Source organism: Lynx canadensis, chromosome A2, assembly GCF_007474595.2.
Source record: "Lynx canadensis isolate LIC74 chromosome A2, mLynCan4.pri.v2, whole genome shotgun sequence".
Classification (NCBI taxonomy): domain Eukaryota; kingdom Metazoa; phylum Chordata; class Mammalia; order Carnivora; family Felidae; genus Lynx; species Lynx canadensis.
The window spans coordinates 93,955,808-93,978,400 of record NC_044304.2 but is presented as its reverse complement, the minus strand read 5'-3'; the positions used below and the strand labels follow the sequence as shown (position 1 = coordinate 93,978,400).

Below are 22,593 nucleotides of genomic sequence, written 5' to 3'. Positions count from 1 at the left end.
GATTGTCTGGTTTACTTTGTCCAGCAAGTAAAATCTCTTCAATACTATTGCTGACCTCACTTGTTACTACTGAATTCGTCAAATGACAAAGTGTTCTTTAAACCATGTAATGTGCTTTCTTTTTAATATCAGTGCAATCTATTTCTATTACAGCATGGGTGTCATATTTGTTGTATAGAGAAAATATATATAATGGTTTGCTAGAATTATTGATCTATGTACATACACCGATCAATAATTTACTAGAAAAATAGGCAGCTCTTTAAGGTAAAGCATCTATATGTATAAATACAAAGAAGACCTTGGGGCTACCTGAGACTGAAGGCTATGAATCAAGCTTCTGAATCCCAGTTTTGCAATCAGTTACCTCTCTGTTCAGGTCTCTCTCAAAAATATGTTACTATACCATACTAGGTTGAAGAGAATAAAACAAAAATTTCTAAGTGTCTAGTGCACAGAATAAATTCAATAAATTTCAGTGTCCCCCCCCCCACCTATGCCAAGTATTTCTTCTAATAAAAATAGTATTTACAATATAGGACCTATATTCAGATTTCATTTGTCTCGTTTAATCAATTTTCGCATAGGAAAAAAAAAGTTAGGACAAAGGAACTGCTTCTAAAGCTCTGTATACATCAAAGTCTGAATGAAGGCCTAGTGTTTCTAATTGTTCTGTGCCTGGAAGCATCCCATTTTGACTGCCTAGCTTCTCCACAGTTTTTACTGTGCTTCCTTCATCTCAGACATAAACACGTGCCCAAGTGCAGTAAATCACAGTTAATTGTATGTCTTAAGTTAAAAGACAAAAATAATGCACAATTAATTGGGGGGAAATTGTCAGTTGGTGGCTGAGTCTCGCTCATTACACTTTGCACACAGGATGCACGCCAAGTATGTGTTCCTGGCAAGGAGACTGAATCCGTGACACCGAGGTGAGGTGCTGCACGGCACAACCTTTCTGCAGAGCAGTCTGGTACAAAGATTCAAGTGCTTTAGAATACTCAACACTGCAACTGCACCACACGTGGCTTCCTACAAGCCTATAAACACGTTCAGCACAGGACTGCACCCAACAGTGAAATGTAGCAAGCACTATAATGTTCAATGATAAGGGACTGAAGAAAGAGACTAGGTTTTGGCCATTAAAGGAAAAATCTAAGACCTAAGCTGTTATAAATGAGTTTTTCACATTTAATAACATGAGAAAATGTTCACGACATATTTCATAGGTGAAAATTGTTTACGAAACAATATGTTTTGAGAAAGAAAAGTGCAGAGGGTGAGGGGAAAAGTACTTGGAAAAGAGAAAATGAAAATATTAATGCTTGCTTTGAGCATCCCTAAATTTCCTAATTTTCTAAGTCACTTTCTAAATTGTTCAAAATTGCATTTCAATTTATTTCTGAATCTGATATTATAAAATGTCCATTTTAAAGATCCATAAGAATCTTTTAAGATGAACTTACCTGACAGTTATAATAAAAACGTTGTCATAAAATTCAAAAATAATACCCAGTTAAGCACTTACATATAATCATTATACCCTTAATTATACAGACAAAATCAACTTTGTAAAATGTGTTTTATAAATATACAGGAAAACTATGTTCAATAGACTTAAATGTTCAATGCAATTTCATACTCCAACATATACCTTATAGTATATTAACACACCAGAAGAAAATCACTATAAATCCTTATTAATTCACTGACATTGATAAACTACAAAATATGTTTACAGCAAATCCAATAACTCTAAATTTGAGGAACTACAAATCTCTCCTCGACCCACCAACTCTCCCATTGTTTTCTACTCCGTAATAGAAAGCCTTTACATCTGGCCACTTTATATCTGGAGTATGAAACTGCATTGAACATTTATTATTTTGATGCTAAAATTTGGCAATAAACCACACACACACACACACACACACACACACACATACACGCGGAGTTTTATCATTTCTACCAACTAGATGAAGATAAATGACAGTTGTGCAATATATCACTCGTTAAATACTAACTTTTGTTCTATTTCAATTTTAGAAGGAAAGGATATATAAAACCCAACAGAGCAGATTTGTTCCAAAGGTACTGAATGGTCTACTAACCTTGAAATAAGAAATAAACATTTCTTGCTCTTTTATTTATTGAAAGGTGGGGTGGGAAAAGATAATCATTTTTCAGCAAAAGCGTATATTTCAACCTCAGGCATGTTTACGTCCCGAGGGTAATATTTCCATTCCACTCTTAATGGAACAAATTTCTAATCAGACTATGTATTCAAAAATAATTGAGGCAATGCACTGTCAACATATCATGCTGCCATCAGCATCCCTGGTGCCGGGAATCAACTCAGCACCCTCTCTGCTGTGACAGAGCCAGGGTAACGCAGGAATGTCACCCTTGATGAAGGGAGGGGAGCCAGCATGGATGACACAAAGGTTCTGCTCCCTTTTGTGTGCTCAACACAGAGTTTGGAGAAAGCTTCTAAGCTGCAAGAGACCAAGCTTAAAACTTTAAGGAAGGGATGACTTATAATGACTTAAAACCACAGCTTTTAAATCAGAATCTGTGTCTACTTTTACAAAATTATTGAGAAATCTTGAAACAGTCATTTCTGGAAAGCTTAACACTGGCCCTAGATTTTTAAATTATTAAAACTGTAGGGCAACATATACTACTGAATATATTTTGGAATGCCCCCCGCCAAAGTCCAGAGGCTTAAATTAAGGTTTCTTCAGGTCTGACAATATATTGATAATTGTTGAAGCTGGGTGATGGGTAATGAGGGGTCCTTATACTATCCTTCTACTTTTGAATGTGTTTGATATTTTTATAAGAAAAAGTGAAAAAAAATAGATTTCTTTTAATATAGTTTATGCTCAAAATTTTACTGCCTTCTCCTTTGGAAATATATGAGATCTGATTTATGTTTATGATTATTCAAGACTCTAAAAAGCAGTGTGAATGTTTTAAAAATCCACTAAGCATGATGTTGATCATAAAAAAAAAAAATTCCTTCACTCCTGATAAAATTTTACCATGATCTATAATGATAGAAGAAGCACACCTAAACAAATGGAGTGCCACCATCTGCCTGGCATTCTTACAGTGTGACAAAATAGACTGGTAATTAACTGCTTTCCTACCGAAATCTGCCAGCTTTAACTCCCCCGTGTCACTGATCAGAAGGTTCTGTGGTTTCAGGTCTCTGTGCAAAATATAACGCTGGTGGATGTAAGACAGCCCTCGCAGCAACTGAAATAAAAACAACTGAAAAAACAGGGAGACAAAAGTTAAAATCTGAACACAGATAAATGCCAGTTTCCACACAGTCTGCCAACTACTTGTATTTAGTAAAAATGGGTACCGATCACTAAATTTCCTACCCAAATTATTTAGAGAACATGCATAAAAGTATGGGAATCTCTAATTCGTTAACAAGTAAATCTGAAAATTGCTACCAACTTATGTCAACCCAGAGTGATACCCTCCTCAGCCAGAAATCGAGAATCCAATCGGCACTCTATGAATTAAGCAAAATGTAAAGAATCAATTCTTTGTAACATCTGATTTCCTCAGGCTTATATTGATGCTTGAGACAGAGAAAAAGATCTATCCATAACATTATCAAAAGATGTAGAATTTTTTACCTAATTTATGTAAATGTGCACATATTTAATTCTACAAAAATGACATAAACATGTTATCCAATGATTCACCCACTGACATGCTTTAAGCAATGGAAAGATAAGATAATTTCAAATAATTAAAGCGAAAGTCACATGGCCCAATTAATACTACATTGTAATTATACTGCTTTTGCACATATGGCCATAGAGATTAGGCTGTTGCCTAAAGACAGACATGCACCTTCACTAATTACAAAGCAGACCTATCCTAAGGAAACAGAAAACAGAGAAACCAAGAATTCAAGAGCAATACTTTTGTAGGAAATAATTTTAAAAACTGACTTAAGGCCTTCTCTGGTTTCACACTGGATCACATCAAATGTTTCTACTTTGATAATAACAAAATGTGATTTGCGAGGGTTACCAAAATCCTATTTATGAAAAAGGAAATATTTTAAAATAACTCACCTAACAAATAATCCTAATAATTTCTAGTTTTAAAAACTGCTCTTTTAAAACAAAATAAAAATGGTATTCCAGTCTATATATTTAGCTAGTAACAAAAAGCTGTCTCAGGGAAATTTTAAATGAGTTAGTTGTCAAAGGTTGATGATAGAAGGATTCCAGAATATTTAAATGGAAAGGATTGGCAACTCCTTGAGAGCCCCTGGAAGCTAGCATTTCTGGAATATTTTCCACCTAACTGGGGGCTAGAAAAGCCAGGTATATTTTTTACAGGGTGGATACCTTGAAATCACAGTGAGACAAATTCATTTCAGATCTTTGTATTGATGACATATGCTATGGAGCAGTGAAGGCCTACGATCAGTCTTTCCAGAATCTAAGCATCAGAAAGGAAAAGTCTGTTCTGTGTTAGCCTAGATTGAATTAGTGGCTCGAGAACCTCAGGAAGCAAACATCTCTCTAGACTCCTCCTCTCAACCCTTCCTGTGTAGCAGATGGAAAGACTTAACACCATCACCAGCAGCTTCCAGCTTCACTTTTCACTCCTAATAACCCCTGCATCCTGAAGCCTAATGCTTTCAATTTTGAAGAAAATCCATACTCTCAGTTTTACAAGGGAGAAAGTGAGCAAATAAAGTTACTTTGTGTTTTCAAAAGCTTTAAACAAAAAGGCAAAAGCAGGCCACATAACAAATACATTTGATTTCAAAATAAACTGATTTTAAAAAGGAAGTTTGGCCTTCCGCAAGGTGCTAACTGACCTTAGGGGCCTACTAGACACTTACCAGAATGTGATTGTCCATTTAACTGTGGCAATGAGTTTTAATTTAACAGAGAGCAAGTACCAGGTGCCATTCTATGTATGTATCATAGAATACAACCTCATTTAATCGCTGCAACAATTCTAGTGAAAGAGGTACTACTATTATCTCTGTATTAGTGATGAGGAAACTAAGCACAGTTTCTCAAAGTTGTACAGCAATAAATGCTGGAGCCAGGACTCAAACCCAGGCAGTTTGATTCCAAAGTCCACAATCTTAACCACTTCACTATAGGAATCTTGGCCAGAAATCAACACAGGCAGGCAAAATGTTGGCATAGAAGCTGCTTCCTCCCACTGACAGAATGAGGTCTGGGTGTGTAATAGCACAGCCTTCAAGGCTGGCTATAGCTGGGTGCCCAGGAGTCATCACTCCATGCTCCTTGATTTCAAGCAATCTTGCCCAACCCCACACTCTGAGCACACTGCTCTTCAAACCTTTACCTTTATTCCTGCCTCTCTTCTGACAAAAAAAGCTCCCTTTCCCCTTTGTCTGTTATTCTCCATGCATTTCTTAAGTCTCACTTCAAGAACTGCTCCTCCTTGACCACCTCCCCAGGCCTTCACTCCCTCTACAGGTGCATGTGAGGTGCTCCCCCTCTGTGCTTCAGGGGCAGCCTTTGCCTGTGTCTACAGTATACGGTATTTTCCTGCCTCCCAGACTGTGTGCTTTAACCACCCTCCTAACCTGGGGACACAGGTGACACTCCTATACCAGTAATGTGAATACAGAACTGAATGTAGAGAGATCTGGATGAAGCATATACAAAAACAATGGACAGGAAACCATGCAATGGGGTTTTCTAGATGCTAAGTGTAGAAATGGGTAAATCAGGCAGTCCCAAAGGGCTCTTCTTTTAATACCTTTACTAATTAGTGAAAATATATAATCCTCATGCTAATATGGAAGCTATTAAAATGGAATATCATATTAAAGGAGATTAAGAAAACTGGTGTCAGGGAAGGATGCAACTACACACTCCAATTACAATTGTGTACATGATAAACTAAGCCCAGACATTACATACCGCCTCAAACATTGTTATAGCCCTAAACGTATTTTAGCTCTTTGAGCAATGCACAAGTTAAGTCAGAACAAATCTCCATAGAATAAATTCATTCAGGATTTACTAAGGGCCAACCTGTGCCATGTCAGGTGCTGTCAAGCAAGACGGATGCAAAGATGAATAAGGTATTAGATGTAGTCCCTGGACTCCAGAAGTTCACAACCCACTAGGTATGAGAGACACATAAACAGATGGCTACCACTTAAAGTTAAGTCTGCACTGCAACAGTAAAGCAAACTGAGTGTACCATAGGCACAGAGGAGGGAGGGTCTAGCTAAAATTTAAAAAAAAAGTAGAATTAATCCTGCCATAATATGAATAGCAGGCTATGGAAGAGATAAATCACAGGAAACTTGTCACTCTGAAAAGAGAATTCATCACACATAAAATTTTAATAGGAAATCAAATTGAACAGTCATTAGATGCACAAGGTGAAACGACCAAGCAAGCAGGTCACTAGATAAATTAAGAAGAAAAACCCATATAAATAAAAAGACAATATATGAAACCATAAACCTACCAACTCACCATCACAAAAGTAATGGTGGCAATAGGGACCACAGCAGACTTCACTAAAAACATTAGAAAAATATGGGTTAAAAGTCCATAACTTAATGGGCTTAAGAGAGTATGCACTGCCAGCCAGGGGAAGGATGTGGGTAGCAGTGGCCATGCTCAGTTAAACACAAGGCTATGCTCTTTGGAAAGGTCTTGAGAATTCACATGTTACGGAATCTCTTCCGTTAGGCAAGCAGGCAAATACCTAACTTCACCACATAAATTTTTGAGAAAGCCACTTGACTTGATTGTATAAATCATTGCACAATAAGCTACACTTGATCATTTTGAAAACCAGAGGACACTGTGAGAAGAAGGAGGACCACCAAAGAGTAAAATTCATTGTGGGTATTTGCTAACAAAACTTGGTAAATGTGGATGGAATCTCAGATACAAAAAGAAGGGGCCTAATAATAATTGAGGGCAAATTCTAGTTTAAAAGCTGTTTCAAGCACTCTTGCATATAACATTTAATCCTTTTCATCAATAATCCTGTATTTTTTCTTTTCTCTTAAATAAGAAAGCTGTAGCTCTAAATGCACAAGAAACTTACTCAAAGTCATCCAAACCATCACACAGCGCCTGTGAACTTTCCATTACACCTCCTCATCTTAAATGAGGTTGATGCTTGGTAAATGCATGGATGAATACAGACACATGCCCAATATAATGAAAGTGCTTTAATAAGTGAACCCAAGTTTGTAGAAGTCTCAATTAGCATATTATGTAATGAGCATATGATTCCTAGATTTGTTTCTGCTATTTAAAATCCTCTCAGCAATTAATAACATAACTTTAGGTACTGAAGTTGATAAGTATTACCGACAGATGTGAAACTCTCTTCCCATCTTTCTATGTAGTAGCCATAAGGCCTTCCTAAGAATACTTTGTCACCTCAGGATATCCTCTTCAACTTTATAAAAGGATTCCTCCAAATTCTTCAATATGATCACTGAGGATTTATACTCTAGTTTGAATATGTTCACTTTCTGCAGTACAAACCCCAATGGGAAAATGCCTTAAATAGCAATGATCTGATGAACAGGGACACTTCTGCCAGCACCAGATCTATCTATAGCTCAGTTGTCTTGTCATCCCCAGCAGGAAACAGCTCATATTCTCAGTGCCATGGTATATACTTCTCAGGAATACTTCGAATACTTCATCCATTCCCTTATGGAACTCTTTAGGGTTTAAGCAGGTAAAAAAACAAAAACAAAAACAAAAAACAAACAAGATAGGCCTTTAATCAAAACTTTTTAAGTCAGGAAAAAGCACACATTATTGGACTCGATATGTTTTATTACTCAGAAGAATTCCTGGCGCTGGCAGTGAGCAACAAGATTTATACTCCCCACCCCCATCTTTCAAAGTCTAAAGATGTGTGATCAGATGGGTTTTTTTTGAAATTTATTGTCAAATTGGTTTCCATACAACACCCAGTGCTCATCCCAAAAGGTGCCCTCCTCAATACCCACCACCCACCCTCCGCTCCCTCCCACACCCCACCAACCCTCAGTTTGTTCTCAGTTTTTAAGAGTCTCTTATGCTTTGGCTCTCTCCCACTCTAACCTCTCTTTTTTTTTTTTTTCCTTCCCCTCCCCCATGGGTTTCTGTTAAGTTTCTCAGGATCCACATAAGAGTGAAACCATATGGTATCTGTCTTTCTCTGTATCGCTTATTTCACTTAGCATAACACGCTCCAGTTCCATCCACGTTGATACAAAGGGCCATATTTCATTCTTTCTCATTGCCACGTAGTACTCCATTGTGTATATAAACCACAATTTCGTTATCCATTCATCAGTTGATGGACATTTAGGCTCTTTCCATAATTTGGCTATTGTTGAGAGTGCTGCTATAAACATTGGGGTACAAGTGCCCCTATGCATCAGTACTCCTGTATCCCTTGGGTAAATTCCTAGCAGTGCTACTGCTCGGTCATAGGGTAGGTCTATTTTTAATTTTTGAGGAACCTCCACACTGTTTTCCAGAGTGGCTGCACCACTTAGCATTCCCACCAACAGTGCAAGAGGGTTCCCATTTCTCTACATCCTCGCCAGCATCTATAGTCTCCTGATTTGTTCATTTTGGCCACCCTGACTGGCATGAGGTGATATCTGAGTGTGGTTTTGATTTGTATTTCCCTGATAAGGAGCGACGTTGAGCATCTTTTCATGTGCCTGTTGGCCATCCGGATGTCTTCTTTAGATAAGTGTCTATTCATGTTTTCTGCCCATTTCTTCACTGGGTTATTTGTTTTTCAGGTGTGGAGTTTGGTGAGCTCTTTATAGATTTTGGATACTAGCCCTTTATCCAAAACGTCATTTGCAAATATCTTTTCCCATTCCGTTGGTTGCCTTTTAGTATTGTTGGTTATTTCCTTTGCTGTGCAGAAGGTTTTTATCTTCATAAGGTCCCAGTAGTTCCTTTTTGCTTTTAATTCCCTTGCCTTTGGGGATGTGTCGAGTAAGAGATTGCTACGACTGAGGTCAGAAAGGTGTTTTCCTGCTTTCTCCTCTAGGGTTTTGATGGTTTCCTGTCTCACATTCAGGTCCTTTATCCATTTGGAGTTTATTTTTGTGAAGGGTGTGAGAAAGTGGTCTGGTTTCAACCTTCTGCATGTTGCTGTCCAGTTCTCCCAGCACCATTTGTTAAAGAGATGTCTTTTTTCCATTGGATGTTCTTTCCTGCTTTGTCAAAGATGAGTTGGCCATACATTTGTGGGTCTAGTTCTGGGGTTTCTATTCTATTCCATTGGTCTATGTGTCTGTTTTTGTGCCAGTACCATGCTGTCTTGATGATGACAGCTTTGTAGTAGAAGCTAAAGTCTGGGATTGTGATGCCTCCTGCTTTGGTCTTCTTCAAAATTACTTTGGCTATTTGGGGCCTTTTGTGGTTCCATATGAATTTTAGGATTGCTTGTTCTAGCTTTGAGAAGAATGCTGGTGCAATTTTGATTGGGATTGCATTGTATGTGTAGACAGCTTTGGGTAGTATTGACATTTTGACAATATTTATTCTTCCAATCCATGAGCACGGAATGTCTTTCCATTTCTTTATATCTTCTTCAATTTCCTTCATAAGCTTTCTATAGTTTTCAGCATACAGATCCTTTACATCTTTGGTTATATTTATTCCTAGGTATTTTATGCTTCTTGGTGCAATTGTGAATGGGATCATTTTCTTTATTTGTCTTTCTGTTGCTTCATTATTAGTGTATAAGATTCCAACTGATTTCTGTACATTGATTTTGTATCCTGCAACTTTGCTAAATTCATGTATCAGTTCTAGCAGACTTCTGGTGGAGTCTATCGGATTTTCCACGTATAGTATCATGTCATCTGCAAAAAGTGAAAGCTTAACTTCGTCTTTGCCAATTTTGATGCCTTTGATTTCCTTTTGTTGTCTGGTTGCTGATGCTAGAACTTCCAACACTATGATAAACAATAGCAGTGAGAGTGGACATCCCTGTCATGTTCCTGATCTCAGGGAAAAAGCTCTCAGTTTTTCCCCATTGAGGATGATGTTAGCTGTGGGCTTTTCATAAATGGCTTTTATGATCTTTAAGTATGTTCCTTCCACCCGACTTTCTCGAGGGTTTTTATTAAGAAAGGATGCTGAATTTTGTCAAATGCCTTTTCTGCATCGATTGACAGGATCATATGGTTCTTATCTTTTCTTTTATTAATGTGATGTATCACGTTGATTGATTTGCAAATGTTGAACCAGGCCTGCATCCCAGGAATGAATCCCACTTGATCATGGTGAATAATTCTTTTTATATGCTGTTGAATTCGATTTGCTAGTATCTTATTGAGAATTTTTGCATCCATATTCATCAGGGATATTGGCCTGTAGTTCTCTTTTTTTACTGGGTCTCTGTCTGATTTAGGAATCAAAGTAATACAGGCTTCATAGAATGAGTCTGGAAGTTTTCCTTCCCTTTCCATTCTTTGGAATAGCTTGAGAAGGATAGGTATTATCTCTGCTTTAAACGTCTGGTAGAACTCTCCTGGGAAGCCATCTGGTCCTGGAGTCTTATGTGTTGGGAGATTTTTGATAACTGATTCAATTTCTTCGCTGGTTATGGGTCTGTTCAAGCTTTCTATTTCCTCCTGATTGAGTGTTGGAAGTGTGTGGGTGTTCAGGAATTTGTCCATTTCTTCCAGGTTGTCCAGTTTGTTGGCATATAATTTTTTCATAGTATTCCCTGATAATTGCTTGTATCTCTGAAGGACTGGCTGTAATAATTCCATTTTCATTCATGATTTTATCTATTTGGGTCATCTCCCTTTTCTTTTTGAGAAGCCTGGCTAGAGGTTTATCAATTTTGTTTATTTTTTCAAAAAAACAACTCTTAGTTTCATTGATCTGCTCTACAGTTTTTTTACATTCTATATTGTTTATTTCTGCTCTGATCTTTATTATTTCTCTTCTTCTGCTGGGTTTGGGGTGTCTTTGCTGCTCTGCTTCTATTTCCTTTAGGTGTGCTGTTAGATTTTGTATTTGGGATTTTTCTTGTTTCTTGAGATAGGCCTGGATTGCAATGTATTTTCCTCTCAGGACTGCCTTCGCTGCATCCCAAAGTGTTTGGATTGTTGTATTTTCATTTTCATTTGTTTCCATATATTTTTTAATTTCTTCTCTAATTGCCTGGTTGACCCACTCATTCTTTAGTAGGGCGTTCTTTAACCTCCATGCTTTTGGAGGTTTTCCAGACTTTTTCCTGTGGCTGATTTCAAGCTTCATAGCATTGTGGTCTGAAAGTATGCATGGTATGATCTCAATTCTTGTGTACTTATGAAGGGCTGTTTTGTGACCCAGTATGTGATCTACCTTGGAGAATGTTCCATGTGCACTCGAGAAGAAAGTATATTTGTTGCTTTGGGATGCAGACTTACAATATATCTGTCAAGTCCATCTGATCCAATGTATCATTCAGGGCCCTTGTTTCTTTATTGACCATATGTCTAGATGATCTATTCATTGTTGTAAGTGGGGTGTTAAAGTCCCCTACAATTACCACATTCTTACCAATAAGGTTGCTTATGTTTGTGAGTAATTGTTTTATATATTTGGGGGCTCCCATATTCGGTGCATAGATATTTATAATTGTTAGCTCTTCCTGATGGATAGACCCTGTAATTATTATATAATGCCCTTCTTCATCTCTTGTTAAAGAATTTAATTTAAAGTCTAGTTTGTCTGATATAAGTATGGCTACTCGAGCTCTCTTTTGACTTCCAGTAGCATGATAAATAGTTCTCCATCCCCTCACTTTCAATCTGAAGGTGTCCTCAGGTCTAAAATGAGTCTCTTGTAGACAGCAAATAGATGGGTCTTGTTTTTTATCCATTCTGATACCCTATGTCTTTTGGTTGGTGCATTTAGTCCATTTACATTCAGTGTTATTATAGAAAGATACGGGTCTAGAGTCATTGTGATGTCCATAGGTTTCATGCTTGTAGCAATGTCTCTGGTACTTTGTCTCACAGGATCCCCCTTAGGAACTCTTGTAGGGCTGGTTTAGTGGTGATGAATTCCTTCAGTTTTTGTTTGTTTGGGAAGACCTTTATCTCTCCTTCTATTCTAAATGACAGATTTGCTGGATAAATGATTCTCGGCTGCTTATTTTTTCTGTTCATCACATTGAAGATCTCCTGCCATTCCTTTCTGGCCTGCCAAGTTTCAGTAGAGAGATCGGTCACGAGTCTTATAGGTCTCCCTTTATATGTTAGAGCACGTTTATCCCTAGCTGCTCAGACTTTTCTCTTTATCCTTGTATTCTGCCAGTTTCACTATGATGTCGTGCAGAAGATCGATTCAAGTTACGTCTGAAGGGAGTTCTCTGTGCCTCTTGGATTTCAATGCCTTTTTCCTTCCCCAGATCAGGGAAGTTCTCAGCTATTATTTCTTCAAGTGCACCTTCAGCACCTTTCCCTCTCTCTTCCTCCTCTGGAATACCAATTATGCGTATATTATTTCTCTTTAGCGCATCACTTATTTCTCTAATTTTCCCCTCATACTCCTGGATTTTTTTATCTCTCTTTTTCTCAGCATCCTCTTTTTCCATAATTTTTTCTTCCAGTTCACCTATTCTCTCCTCTGCCTCTTCAATCCGAGCTGTGGTCATTTCCATTTTATTTTGCAGTTCATTTATAGCATTTTTTAGCTCCTCATGACTGTCCCTTAGTCCCTTGATTTCTGTAGCAATAGATTCTCTGCTGTCCTCTATACTGTTTTCAAGCCCAGCGATTAATTTTATGACTATTATTCTAAATTCACTTTCTGTTATATTGTTTAAATCCTTTTTGATCAGTTCATTAGCTGTTGTTATTTCCTGGAGTTTCTTTTGAGGGAAATTCTTCCGTTTCGTCATTTTGGATAGTTCCTGGAGTGGTGGGGAACTGCGGGGCACTTCCCCTGTGCTGTCCTGAATAACTTGCGTTGGTGGGCGGGGCCGCAGTCAGACCTGATGTCTGCCCCCAGCCCACCGCTGGGGCCACAGTCAGACTGGTGTGTACCTTCTCTTCCCCTCTCCTAGGGGTGGGATTCACTGTGGGGTGGCATGGCCCGTCTGGGCTACTTGCACACTGCCAGGTTTGTGGTGCTGGGGATCTGGCATATTAGCTGGGGTGGATGGGCAAGGTGCACAGGGGTGGGAGGGGCAGGCTCAGCTTGCTTATCCTTCCGTGATCCACTTAGGGAGGGGCCCTGCGGCATGCAGAGGGAGTCAGACCTGCTGCCGAGGGATGGATCTGCAGAAGCACAATGTTGGGTGTTTGCGTGGTGCAAGCAAGTTCCCTGGCAGGAACTGGTTCCCTTTGAGATTTTGGCTGGGGGATGGGCGAGGGAGATGGCGCTGGCGAGCGCCTTTGTTCCCCGCCAACCTGAGCTCTGTCCTCCCGGGGCTCAGCAACTCTCCCTCCCTTTGTCCTCCAGCCTTCCCGCTTTCCGATCAGAGCTGTTAACTTATGACCTCCCAGACGCTAAGTCTAAGTTGCGCTTGCTGTCAGAACACAGTCAGTCAGGCCCCTCTGCTTTTGCCAGCTAGACTCGGGGGCTCTGCTTGGCTGGCAGGCTGCCCCTCGGCCCCAGCTCCCTCCCGCCAGTCTGTGGAGCGCGCACCGCCTCACCGCCCTTCCTACCCTCTTCCGTGGGACTCTCGTCTGCGCTTGGCTCTGGCGACTCCGTTCTGCTAATCCTCTGGCGGTTTTCTGAGTTATTTAGGCAGGTGTAGGTGGAATCTAAGTTATCAGCAGGACGCTCGGTGAGCCCAGCGTCCTCCTACGCCGCCATCTTCCCCTCCTCCAATCCCAGATGTTCTTTATCTCAATGTTTACAGTCATTAGGTTTTGCGAATGGTCTGAAACGCATGCATTATTTAATATCTGTGGTTCCACTTAATGTGAGACTAAGCACAGTGAACATCTTATAGATTGTCATGGGTCAACTTTCTTTGAGGAATGTCTAGAGTCTCTTGGGGCTTACAGAAAGCTTATTAGAACTATTAGCAATGGACCCTATGTCTTATGGTATACAACCAGTTCTTACAAAGACATTTAGTTCACATACTTTTTTTGCCTTCTGGGGGCCAAGTTTAACATCTCTGTATCTTAAATCTCTCATCTCTGTAACTTAAATGACTGGTTGAGTCTTAGTTATCTTTAACAGTCATTCACATTGTGATATTGTATCATTTCATAATTTTATCAATAACAGAAGAGTATAATAACTGCCACTTATTAAGTGATTACTATGACAGACATTGCACTAAGTGTTTTACACTCATTTAGGTAATTTAATCCTCCCAACACTTCTGCCAGATAGATGCTATTATCCCTATTTCACAGATAAAGAAACAAAGGCTCAGAGAAATTAAATGAATTGGCCAAAGGGACACCTAGCAAGTAAGAGGTAATACTAATATTTGAACCTATTGTTGTCTTGCTCTGACACTCAAAATTAAGAGTACTGCTTATGTACTGTTTGATTTTTTTTTCAGTATGTGTACTATTTGAATAGCTATATATTGTGTGAATCTAAGGCCAGAAAATATGACAATGGCAAATAAACCAAAGTTGTACATGGGCAATAAATACTTGAAATAATATGTTTAACAACTGTATTGTTTAAAAACCCATAGGCTATGCAAACATGAAATTATGCAGACATCAAGCTTTCTAGAGATGAAAAATAATTAGAAACTTTGAGTTTATGTGATAAATGTCAAAATATTTTATAATATACATCAGAGAATGGTTTCATTACAAGAGTAGGTCTTCTTCAATTTTTAAAGGCCACAGTATGATTCATCATGATTCATTTCACTTAGGTGACGTTCAAATGTGCAAATACCTGATGCAAATACCAAATCCTAATTTCGAATACAATATACAGAACTCGTGCCAAACAGTTTCTATTTTATAAAACATCATCGCAGTTTGATGTGTTAAAGTTTTTAAAAAGAATAATTAGAATGTTACATAGAGATGTAAGGGAGACAGAAATAAATATTATGGTATAATTTGTGTCACTTTAGACACACTTGATGGTGTGAAATGTATTACTGGATGGTGTAAAACACAGACATTCATGCCCAGGCATCAGGTTGTAGGTATGTACTTTTTTGCCACGTACTACAGACAGGTGCAGCTTTTGGAATATCTGAGTAGCAGGGGGAACTTGTCTTGCCACTTTTTGTCCTTTTTGAGATCTTTCATTCAATGGTCTTCTCCTTTGCTCTACTCCTTCAAGGTACTGAGATACATAACATTTTATCATTTCAAGAAAATGTAACAGCTATTTAATACACATTGTCTAAAATATTTAAACATTAATATCTTATTCCTAAAGAGGATGTATTTCTGGAGAGGAAGAACTCCAAAAATGAGAACTGCTGGGACTTGGGAAAGCTCTTCGGGGAAAGATTTTACACACTTCCTGTGATCTTTGAGCATACCAGGTAAATTGGCCACCCACTCTGTCTTCTCTTCTAGCCTCAGGGCAATGGTAGATATCAAGCAAGGTGTTGTTCAAGACACAGAGACACCCGCCTTAAGCAGGCAGATTGAAACCTTGGGAACCAGAGCTGGGATATTTAAAAGGAGTCAAAAGGGATTGAAAGACAGATCTTTGTTTTGCCAAGTTCCCTGAAAGAAGTTCTAATATAGTAAGTAGGTTTCCACATTATTAGGGTTTGTGTATATAATGAAGCAAGCTGGTAAGGCTGAGGGTGAGAATTTTCCCTTTAATAAAGTTGGTCAAAACCCTAAAATTAGTACTAGAAATATTCCCCAGATAACTAGAAAGAAGATAGTCAAACTTAAGCTATTGGCTTTAATAGTTATCCAACATAAGTTTCCAAGAAAAAAACTGAAACAGTTGTTTCAAGGAATTTGGATCATATAATCTTCTTAAGACCTGTTGTTATGAGGTTTCTACTTGTCAATACAGTTCAGAGTTATAAAACTGACCTCATTGATATGTACTTTTTAGAACTAAAAGAAATTGCATGAAATACAAGTTTTTCTCAACTACATTTGTGAATGTATGCTTGCTACTCTCCCCTAACTAAAGGGTCTTTCTTTTTTTTACACACAATGAATAGTAATAAATGAAGTTTAAAATGATTTTAATGCCTAAAGTAACATCCTAGACACTAAGTCAACATGAATTGTCTTAATATCAATTGATAAGATATGAATACAACTTTTTAAAAAAGATAGGGGGATGGCTGAGAAATAAATCTATGCTTATATGGTCAATTAATCTATGACAAAAGAGGCAAGCGTATACAATGAAAAAATGACAGTGTCTTACACTCAGATCAATGGAACAGAATAGAGAACCCAGAAATAGACCCACAAACGAATGGCCAACTCATCTTTGACAAAGCAGAAAATATCCAATGGAATAAAGACAGTCTGTTCAGCAAGTGATGCTGGGAAAACTGGACAGCAACATGCAGAAAAAAGAACCTGGACCACTTTCTTACACCATACCCAAAAATAAACTCAAAATGGGTGAAAGACCTAAACATGAGAGAGGAAGCCATCAAAATCCTCGAGGAGAAAGCAGGCAACAGCCTCTTTGATCTTGGCCGCAGCAACTTCTTACTCAACATGTCTCCAGAGGCAAGGGAAACAAAAGCAAAAATGAACTATTAGGACCTGTCAAAATAAAAAGCTTATACACAGTGAAGGAAACAATCAGCAAAACTAAAAGGCAACCGACAGAATGGGAGAAGATATTTGCAAATGACATATCAGATAAAGGGTTAGTATCCAAAATTTACAAAGAACTTATCAAACTCAACACCCAAAAAACAAATAATCCAGTGAAGAAATGGACAAAGACATAAATAGACACTTCTCCAAAGAAGACATCCAGATGGCCAACTGACACATGCAAAAATGCTCAACATCACTCATCATCAGGGAAATACAAATCAGAACCACAATGAGATACCACCTCACGCCTGTCACAATGGCTAACATGAAAAACTCAGGCAACAACAGATGTTGGCGAGGATGCAGAGAAACAGGATCTCTTTTGCACTGCTGGTGGGAATGCAAACTGGTGCAGCCACTCTGGAAAACAGTATGGAAGTTCCTCAAAAAATTAAAAATAGAACTACCCTGTGACCCAGCAACTGCACTACTAGGTATTTACCCAAGGGATACAGGTGTGCTGTTTCGAAAGGATACATGCATCCCAGTGTTTATAACAGCACTATCAACAATAGCCAAAGTATGGAAAGAGCCCAAATGTCCATCGATGGATGAACAGATAAAGAAGATATGAAAAAAAATATAAGAAGATATGGTATGTATATATATATATATATATATATATATATATATATATATACACACACACACAATGGAGTATTACTCAGCAATCAAGAAGAATGAAATCTTTCCATTAACAACTACATGGATGGAACTAGAGGGTATTATGCTAAGCAAAATTAGTCAGTCAGAGCAAGACAACTATCATATAACTTCACTCATATGAGGACTTTAAGAAACAAAACAGATGAACATAAGGGAAGGGAAGCAAAAATAATATAGAAACAGGGAGGGGGACGAAACATAAGAGACTCTTAAATATAGAGAACAAACAGAAGGTTGCTGGAGCGGTGGTGGGAGGGGGGATGGGCTAAATGGGTAAGGGGCATTAAGGAATCAATCTACTCCTGTAATCATTGTTGCACTATATGCTAACTAACTTGGAGGTAAATTAAAAAAAATTAAAAAAAAATAATAATTTTTTTAAAAAGACAGTGTCTTAAATAAATGATCCAGGAAAAACTGGCCAACTACATGCAAAAGAACGAAGCTGGACTACTTCCTTACACCATAAACAAAAATAAACTCAAAATGGATTAAAGACCTAAATGTGAGACCTGAAACCATGAAACTCCTAGAAGAGAACACAAACAGTAATCTTTGACATTGTTCTACAGAAACATTTTTCTAGACATGTCTCTTCAGGCAAGGGAAACAAAAGCAAAAATAAACTATTTGGACTACACCAAAATAAAAAGCTTCTGCACAGCAAAGGAAACCATCAATGAAACAAAAAGGCAGCCTACTGAAATGAAAGATGATATTTGAAAATGATCTGATAAGGGTTTTATATCCAAAATATATGTAGAATTTATATAATACCAAAAAACCCAATTAACCCAATTAAGAAGTGAGCAGAGGACTTAAATAGACATTTTTCAAAAGAAGACATACAGATGGCCAACAGATACATGAGGTTCGACATCACTCATCATCAGGGAAAGGCAAATCAAAACCACAATGAGATATCAACCTACACCTGTCAGAACGGCTAGAATCAAAAAGACAAGAAATAACAAGTATTGGCAAGAACTGGAGAAAAAGAAACCTTTGTACACTGTTGGTGGGAGTGCTAACCAATGGAACCACTATGGAAAATAGTATGGATGCACTAAAAAAAAATTGAAAATACAAATATCATGTAATCCAGTAATTCTACTACTGGGTATTTATCTAAAGAAAATGAAAATACTAATTAAAAAAGATATATGGACCCGTATGTTTTATTGCAGCATTATTTACAATAGCCAAGATATGGAAGCAAACCAAGTGTCCACTGACAGATGAATGGATGAAGAAGTATACATACATACATACAATGGGATATTACTCAGCCATAAAAAATGAGATCTTGGCATCTGTGACAACATGGATGGACCTAGAGGGTATTATGCTAAGTGAAAGACAAATACCATATGATTCACTTACATATGGAATCTAAAAACAAAACAAATGAGCAAACAAAAAAAGTAGAAATAGACCCATAAATAGGAAATTGGTGGTTGCCCGAGAAGAGGGGAATAGGGAGATGGGCAAAATGGGTGAAGGGGAGTGAGAGGTCCTGACTTTCAGATAAAAACGCAATAAAATTACAAAAAAAAAAAAGTGTGTGTGTGAGAGAGATGCAGACTGAAAAACTGGCAAAGGTGATAAACATTGAGTCTAAGGGTCTTAGAGAAAGCTTCTATGTATAAGCTGTAGCACTGAGAAAAAGAAATTTCAAATGGAATGCAGGAAACACTTTGAATTTGGATACAGTGATCAAAAGACCTCTCTTTACATCCTCTCAGATAGGTCTCAAATAATAGGAATGGATACATTATGACAAAACATTAATGAGATGTACTGGCTAGTCACATGAAGGCTGTACCTGTGCAAAAAAATTACAAATATCTTTGGTAGTGTGTACATAACTCTATTACTCAGCCTGATTTCCCTCCTGGGTCCTCTTGTTTGCCTTGGAAAACATGCAAACAAAGAGGTCAAGTGCAGGATCCATCTTAACCCTTAAAGGGGAGAGAGGCAAAGTGAATGGCTTAAGCTTAAAACCCAGGAAGGTGTATTCCCACTGGGTACTCCCCAAGCTGGGTGATTCCATTTACGATCATCTTCCATCTCAACAAAATATCATATGGCATTCTTCTGATGGTTTTACTTCATAAATCTTTGGGGTGATTTCTTTTAAATCCAGGTTTCAAAGCACTTCTAAGAAAGAGTCTGTTGTTTAATTACCTGCCTTGATTCCTTTGTCTGATCCAAACTGTTACAAGCAGATAAGCAAGCATATGATGCCAAAGATACAAACGACATGATCTGAACGGCGGAAAGTGGGCCCCACATCTTAACCAGAAATTCACTGCTTAGAGCCCCTGTGAACGTCGAGCACAATATGAATCAACACATGAAGCTGCACTTTCTTTTACTGTTAATCCTTCACTTTCTAGATAGGGAAGATTATTTTGTTATAGCAAAAATAGGATTAAAATGTTCAAAAGAAACCTGGACAGGTGCTGAGACTAAAGCACTCATTAATGCCTTCATGAAATAATCCTATTTCTCAAAATACAGAATGAGAAAAGCCTCTATATAGTCACAGTAATGCATAGTAGGAAATCATTACCAGCTAAATGAGAGCTCTAATGTAGAATATAGAGAAAATCAGGTGCTATCTGATTTTCTATCTGAACATTAGAAAGTCTCATTTAGGAATCAATTCTCGGTGCCATCTGTATAAGACAGTCTTAATTTGGCATAACATTATTCTGTCTGTTATACACCTGCTTGTTCCCTGGACTATGAAAGGAAAATAGCAGTTTTTCAAGCATAATAATCCTAATATCTTTTTAATTAATATAGATATTGAAATTAAAAAAATAAAACTCAGCTATATGCCAGTAGCATGTCAGATATTTCAGAGAACAAGGTACAGTATTCATAACCGCTTGGATTATTTTGGATTATCCAAAACAATTTTGTTGAAAAAATGCAAATGGTTTTTTTGAAAGGAATCTTCTTGCAAAGCCATTAAGATAACATGGATATGAAGGTACGTTACAGAAAAATACAGGAAGATCCAATGTCATCAATAAGATTCATGCATCTACATTTCTAGATATCACCTGGAGACAGCATTAATTAATCTTTTTTATGAACCTTAATTTTTTTTAGTCTCTCATGATTATCAATTTTTAAAGAACACATGAAACATTGAATGAAGGGTAAAATTTAGGCTGTTATGGTCATTTTCTTTACCTCAATGATCAACCTGTAAATCACTGAAAATTATAAATTGAAGAACTAACACAAGTTCTGCATTCGACTCAACGATGATAGCCAAAACCTAATAATATTTATAGTTAATGGCTTAAAAGGGGGAAAAATAAACTATCTTTCCCCCCAAATTCTAACTAGTTTCTGACATACCAATTATGTTCTAGCAATTGCTTGCTATACCTTTAATCATCATAAATATTTATAACAAGGACAATGTCCTCAGGCTTTTGATTGAGATTTTAAATTGCCCTCTAAGTAATTAATTGCTAAAATTACCCATTTGTCTAAAATTGATATTATGCTAAGAAACAAACCATTAGTTAATAGTGAATATTTATTTCACAATGTCATGTTGAGAACAGATATATTTTGTGGGCAAAATAGCAAATGATTCTAGAAATTTAGTTAACATTGACAATTTTTGTTATGAGTTTATTTTTTGTTGTGAGTTTACTATTATTTTTTTGTTATGAGTTTACTTCCGTATTTACCAGGAATATACATCAAGAAAGATAAACTTTAACAGATGTTTCGCTGAGAATTAGCATAAAATTACTGTAGAATTCCATGCCTTATTATGAAATCACAAATTATGTATCATTCCAGTTGTTCTTTTCTCTTTCATTTTTCAATGATCTATCATGTTTGTAATGCTTAAAATTCTATCTGATTCACATTAAAGAACAATCTCAATTCTTAGGTACATGACATCCCACAGTATTACTGTAAACAAGGATATATGAAATCTAAACAAAAATATTCACATTTTTAGGATCCAAGACAAATGCTTTACATATATTTTTATGCTGCCCAATAATCAAACTAAAAGTCAAAATTGCCAGATTTAGAAACAAAAAGGTCTGATCACTGTACTTTCCTTCTGTTCCCTGTAATGAATATTCAGTATCTACAACATTCCAAACATTTAATGATCTACAAGCTATTTAGGTAAACACAGAGCTCTGGAGTTACTAAAGAATATGCTCTTTTAACATAAAAGTGGATCTCACCTGGTTTTCCCATCTCCTTAAATTTATAAAGAACCATTACAAGGTCTTATTTTAGCTCAACTGTTTTTTTTTTTTAAATTAACATCTCAGCCTTATGAACAGCTGTTAACTTAGTAAATATTATTCTTATGCTCTTCATTTTGCATTTATAGATTTAAGTGACAATAAATATCACAACGTGAAAAAAATGCATTAATATATCAAACAGAAATACCTGTGGGACATCTGTCACTATGTCACATTCAGACTACTTTGAGAATAATTTCACCTGCAGTGCAGATCCTAAATGTAACCCTGGAGGAGGGCATTGTGTCTAAGCAGGTGAAGAAAAGCCAGTGCATAATTAGGTGAGTGGCCTCCCATGGAAACCAACATGGTAATAAGGGCCGTCTGCTTCCGTGCATGGCAATTCAGATGCCAAAACACAGGCATTAACAAGCTGCATTCTATTTTTTAACTTCCCACGCCCTCAGAGAAGATAAGAGTACTATCTTCAATATGAAAATGATGATAAAACTATGTGACTGAGTGCATATAAAGTTAAATAATAAGCTACTTACAGTAATTTAATGTATTAATCATGTAGTGTAGGGAGAAGAACATTGGACAGAGTCAAAAAACCTTTTCTAGGATACTAATCCTGGAAGGAGCTTGCCTGGCTATAGCAGAATCACTCAGAGGTATTTTTCCTTTTTAATTTTACCAACATTAACATTTAAATTATTATGACTATGTAAATATTATTTAGACCTGAGCCATTTAGTTTACTGTGAATACTTTTACCCCCCACCCCCACCCCCACCCAATAATTTGGTTTTCCTGGTGTTACTGATGATCTAGTTCTTTTGTTTAATGGTTTGTTTTCCTTTGGTTAGTTTTCTTTGCAGTTAGTGCTAATTCAACACCAAA

The 22,593-nt window shown here is 37.2% G+C and overlaps 1 protein-coding gene across 3 annotated transcripts in view; it reads right to left on the bottom strand.

Moving 5' to 3' along the window:
* Window positions 1-22,593, bottom strand: part of CDK14 (cyclin dependent kinase 14) — a 513,369-nt gene that overhangs the window by 209,047 nt on the left and 281,729 nt on the right. For all 3 annotated transcript variants that reach the window (XM_030307919.1, XM_030307920.1, XM_030307921.1), the window contains one exon: window positions 3,153-3,276. In XM_030307919.1, coding sequence (XP_030163779.1) covers window positions 3,153-3,276 — 124 coding nt within the window. The remainder of the gene's footprint in view (window positions 1-3,152; window positions 3,277-22,593) is intronic.